Source organism: Lactuca serriola, chromosome 3 (assembly GCF_051521515.1).
Source record: "Lactuca serriola cultivar US96UC23 chromosome 3, Lser_US96UC23_V15, whole genome shotgun sequence".
NCBI classification, from domain to species: Eukaryota; Viridiplantae; Streptophyta; class Magnoliopsida; order Asterales; family Asteraceae; genus Lactuca; species Lactuca serriola.
The window spans coordinates 54685887-54691784 of NC_136410.1; the positions used below are offsets into that span (position 1 = coordinate 54685887).

The 5898-nt window shown below is 36.6% G+C and overlaps 1 protein-coding gene across 1 annotated transcript; it reads right to left on the reverse strand.

The window, feature by feature from the left end:
* Nucleotides 1-883: 883 nt before the first annotated feature.
* On the reverse strand, nucleotides 884-2488 carry LOC145092294 (malonyl-coenzyme A:anthocyanin 3-O-glucoside-6''-O-malonyltransferase-like). Its single transcript, XM_079030220.1, has one exon. It carries the CDS (start codon nucleotides 2385-2387, stop codon nucleotides 990-992), a length of 1398 nt encoding a protein of 465 aa, XP_078886346.1. The 5' UTR covers nucleotides 2388-2488; the 3' UTR covers nucleotides 884-989.
* Between the last annotated feature and the right edge of the window lie 3410 nt (nucleotides 2489-5898).

The window sequence follows — 5898 nt, forward strand, 5'->3', positions numbered from 1 at the left end:
TAAAACCATAGAGACCATCAATGAAGTTTTTTGAACTTAAAAACTAAATTTTTGATTTTGAGATACCATGGGGACCATTTATGAAGTTTTGTCGAAAGTCTTTGATAGTTATGTTTACAATCCTAATTTTAATTATAAACAGAGAAATTAAATCTTTCTACAACTTATGATGTTACAACTTACAGCAACAATAACCATTAACAATAGTATTATTTAATTTATTAGGGGTAATAAGTGAATATGGCATATCGACATGAATAATCAATTAGTTGCTTCTTTACTATTTCGCATTTGATTTACGTATCTTTTATTGTGTTTGATAATAAATGAAAAAATCAAAACACACTACAAGAATGATGGTCATTAGTGTAATATTTTAGTCTAATTAAAAATATCAATTAATGGGAAAGTGTAAAACAATATCAAAACCTTAAAAGAAGTAGGAGGATATTTAGGGGGTGTTTGGCTTAACTTCTTAAAGCCTAAAAGTCTTTTAGAAAAAGTTACAAAAAGTCAGAATTTCTTAATTTTTCCAAAAAGTTGATTTTCCTTGTATAAAAATTTCAAAAATAATTTTTTAAAATTAGTTTACCAAACATCTTTTGTTTTTTTTTTTTCTTTTCTAAAAAGGACTTTTGGCTGTGAAAAGCTAAGCCAAATACCCCTTAATTTCTACGATTAAGCATACTTTAGTGTTGTATACAGAAAGAATAAATATATTAATGATCACTCTTTCTAACCTTGAACTGAGTTCATATTCACCTCATCTTTAAGATCATCCCACTTTTGGCTTTTACCTTCACATACTGCACAAAATTATGGTATATAATCCGGTTGAAGAAGAACCCAAGCGTCTAGTTGAAATTCGAAACGTTTAAAGAAGTTCTCATACAAATATGGATACTTGCAACTTTATTTAGAAATATTTTGATGATTTAGAAGAAATCAAAATAGTCAACATTAATACATAGAAAAAGCTCCTACGGAATTCAGTTCTCTAATCCGCCATTAAAGATATTCGCAAACGCCTCCATTTCCACACTCGAAAAACACAATCCAATTTCAACATCTTGTGTTGATTGTTTGCATGAATTGATAGAAACCGATCCATTATAGTCAATCGAAACAGCTTCATACTTTTTCACCTTCCCCCACCCAAAATCAATGCCATAGAAATCGAGCTTTGGTGTCCCCGCAACACCGATCTTCCTCGCCGGAATCTTGAAACCATCGTGCCACCTCTCCACATCTTTCAAGATTCCGTCCTTATTCTTAACCATTTTGCTAATAGCCTCTCCGATGAACTTAGCAGCGATTACAGATCCATTTTCTCCGGCTAAAACTGTGTTTTTTATGGTTGCGATACATGGTGCACCGCAGTTACCAAAATAGGTCGCCGGCACCGGCGGGTCTAATCGGGATCGACAATCGACGGTGAGAATGAACTGTTCTAACTCGTCTTCACCCTTTTTTTCTCCCATTTTGACTCGTGCTTTCGCAATGCAACTCCATATGTAACCACATGTTACTGTAAAAGATGATATGTATTCAAGTTCTGGCTGTTGGGTTAGAACCCGTTTCTTCAATTGATTGATATTTGTTCGGGTTAACACGAATGTTGCCCGGACTTTATCAGAAGAACAAATCAGGGCCGGAGGTTGATAGAAAGTGTCAAGATTTGTTTTGTTCAACTTATTTTCATCTAATTTCGGGAAGTCAATCAGTCTTTCGAAGATTGGTTGAGATCCAGTCGCTAAGAATGATTCATCTCCACCAGATGTAGCAATCGAACTCCAAGCTTTCAAGAAACCGAAACGGGTGTTGGCGTCACCGAGGCTATGATGATTCGTCATTCCGATGGCGATTCCGGCGTCCCGGAAAAACGTCACTTGGACGGAGAAAAGTGGGATTGAGACGTAATCAGATGCTTTCACGGCATTACCCAATGGAGGTACGAGTGGATAGAAGTTTTCACATTTTCGTTGATGATTTCCAGATAAATCATCAAAATCAAGATCACACTCTGCGATAGTAAGAGTAACGGAATCACCTTCTACGTGTTGAATTTCTGGTTTTCTGATGACGCCGGAATTATTGGGATTGGGAAATACAATCAAATTGCCAACGAATGGGAAAAAGTGCTGAAGAGTGAGGGATAAAGAGTGTTTTAAATTGGGAACAATGGTTTCCATGAAATGGGATTTAGAGTGGGGGAACTCGTAGAAGAAAATATGGTGGACCGGAGGGAAGAGTAGCCATGTAATGTCGAAGAAAGTAAGCGGAAGTGAGCGGTGGCCAATGGTGGCCGGTGGTGGCGATATTTGGGAGTGTTCAAGAACTGTGAGATTGGGATCGGAAGCCATTGGAATGATTGAGACAGGAGTCATGGGTGGTGGGTGTCGACGGTGGTGGTGGTTGTGGTGCGTATGTATATATGGACGAAGTGGGGGTTAGAACAAGGTGGGGGTTAGGGGGGAAGGGGGAACTGTGTTCATGAATGAACGGTGGTTTGGTAGATGTTAGTTATTTGTTAAAAAAAAAAAAAAATTATAAATTTAAAAAAAATAATAATAATAAAAAAATAAAAAAAAAAATCTTAACTACAACTAGTTGTTTGTGGACATTTTATCATTAGCAGCCAGATTTCCAATATATTCGTAATTTTTGCTAAGATAAAATTATGCAACTTATCCTTGTGGTTAAACGATCATAGTAGTAAGGGAAATTAATAAAATTTCTATGTGGTTGGTTGCCCATGTGGTTTTAAATACTTGATCGTATGAGCTTTGTCGATCACAAAAAACACTTTTTTGTCTTTTTCGTTTCATTATTATTTTTATTTTACTTTTCTTTTACTTGATCTTACGAGCTTCTCAATCACAAAAACACTTTTTTGGCATCGTCACTGTTAAGCTATGTTAATCGACGATTACGGTTCTTGTAACCGCGACACGATGGAAGTTCGTAACGGCGACAAAACCTTTCAATTTAACGACAACATCATCGTACACCGTCACAGTTTTCTTAGGTGAATCAAACGTCAATAGCGAAACTCGTTTCTTTTGATTCAGAGCACAAATATTTGCCGACCATAGCGTTTACAAATGTTTAAACTGTCCCGAAAATCTAAAAACAACTGAGTGGAAAGACCCTTAGTAAATATATAAACATACTGATAAGCTGAAGGCATATGCAAAACACGCACATGTCCAATAACAACACATTCGCTAACAAAATATAAACTTATTTCCACATGCTTGGTACGTTGGTGTTGTACAGGGTTAAAAGATAAATACATGACACTCATAAATCTTAGCTTTAGATAATGGACAAGATAATTCAAGAAGAATGTTACGAATCCAAGCAACTTCAACAACCACATTTGCAACCCTACAATACTCAGCCTCAGATGAGGACCGAGACACGACATGTTGTCGTTTGAAAGACCAGGAGATGAGATTAGTGCCAAAATAAACACAGAACCCAAAAGTGGACCAACGAGTTTGAGGACAACCGACCCAATCAGTATCAAAGTAAGAAACCAAGCAATCAATAAAGGAGGGCCTAATAAAATGTAACACCCGCAGATCCGGGGCTAGTCAATTTAGAGATAATGAGCGTCAAAAATGTGTTTTTGATGAAAGATTAGTTAGAAGGATTAATTTTAACCAAGTTGTAGTATATGTTACAAGGGTTTCGTACATATAAACGCCGAAATTCGAATTATAACGAAGAAGTTATGGCCCGTCGAAGTTTTATGGAAAATCGACATGGCACCGGGAGACGTAAATAGTGAATTTACGATAGAGGACTTTTTAGACTTATTGATCTAAACAAAAGTTGTAATATACGTTAAACCGAGAACATACAAAATAAAAAAAAAACGTCCAAATCTGACTTCGTATGAGGAAGTTATGAATTTTCTAAGATTTGGCATAGCAGTGCACGACCCGAAACTCGAATTTTAACTCGAGCGGTTTTTGGCCGACACAACCTAAACGAGAATTGAAGATCTCATTAATAGTAGCGCAACGGTAAAAAGACAGACGGAAACGGACGTCGAATGAAGAAATTATGAATTTTTAACGGATTATTCATGTCCTAGCCTGTTAAAAATATAACTTTAAAAATAAATCAAAATTAGCCGATGGAGTCTAAATGAAAGTTGTATAGTACGGTCCCGCCTACGCGTGGATATAAAGAACGTCAAAAACGGAGCTCGTATGTGAAAGTTACGGATTTTAGAAGATAATTAGTTTGTGGGGTAATATGGAAGTGACACGTGGCGCAATCTGGGCCACACCTTCTTCTCCACGACTTGGAATAAGATGACGACACGTGGGTGCCAGAGGGCTCCAAGAAGAAGAGCTTTTCGGCTCGGGAACGCTGCTCCAACGAAGCCCAGTTTTGCGAAAAACACGTTGTAAGTGAGCTACGTCTACCCTATCGTTAGTATATCTTATGTTTTAATATAGTAATGTTATTAGGACATTATAATAAGTATTTAGGCTATTATTATGAGTTATATAAGTATCGTTATAATATCTTTTAACCACTTGTGGTACGGGGAATTTGGTTTAAAGGACTGCATAGGGTTGTTGGATTTCAGAAATGCTATATGCCAAAATGGTCCTGCCTCCGGTGTTTTATGTCTAGCCCCTGTCTGTATATAGTGGTTGAGAAATATTGTTTCGTGCTTATATGTGACATCCCCATTTTCACGACCATAAAAGACCGATTTTGTTTATGCTTTATAAAAATCAGAGTACCTCTTTTAATAAAAATGTTGCGGAATTTGTTCCCAGTAAAACATGATAAATACGTTATCAAAGCATTTCTGAAGAAATGTATTTTTATTCATTTTAAAACATTTGGGATGTCATCGTCAATACAGAAACATAAGCATAAACAGAACTTACATTCATTATCACTAGTGATTTATATCTCCTTAATCTCTAGTGTAATGTAACTTCATATCGACACATGTGATATAAATAAATTGAGTGAGTCAGGTTGGGAAACCTGGTGAGTACATAGGGTTTTCAACCCACAATAATATAATTATTATGTTTAATCATCAAATAGTTAACCCAATTACCCATACCCATTATCTTCTTTATTCCTAAGGATCTACCCTAAGAATCAGCTATTTCTCGTTCACTCATTCCTAAGGATCATCCTAAGGAATCGACACGAAGTCTATCGTTGCCACAGTTTACACAACGGTCACCAAGACTGCATAATCGCCAGGGTTTAGGCATCGAGTCAGCATGATCACCAAGGTTTAGGCATCAAGTCTGCATGATCACCAGGGTTTAGGCACCAAGTCTGCATGGTCACCAAGGTTTAGAGTACACCGGGTGAACACATCGTTCACAACACCTACAGGTTGCGATCTTGCTAGTGTTCCACTGGACTGTCTAGAATAGTCCGTGGTTGTCATCCATACTCTGCTGAATGACGGGGCCATCATTTGGGAAAAAGGCTTTTCACATCGTCCACCTCTCACCCTCATCATCCAACTCATACTCCATCTATTACATCTACCCATGTTTTACCCCAACATTATCGTAGATATAAAATACATATACAGTTTAAATCATTTAAAACATGTATAAAATCGTTCATCCAGCCTAGACAACAAGTATTCAGATAATAAGCACACATAGCACGTAATTTATAAAAAATACTTCATCTTTATGTGTAAGATGAAAGTAACTATGCACTCACCTGAAAGGCAGTGACTCTGCACTTGAACAACGCTTCGTTATCTCAAAATAATTTTCCCTTGACAAAACCTAGTATCAATACCACTAGGGTTTAGTCTAACGTTAACCGAGACTAATTAATAGTCTAGCTATCATTACTATTATATAATCATTAAGCAACACTATTATA

Excerpts from the sequence above, each read along its gene's own strand:
- LOC145092294 (XM_079030220.1), bottom strand. The coding sequence starts at position 2,387 with ATGACTCCTGTCTCAATCATTCCAATGGCTTCCGATCCCAATCTCACA.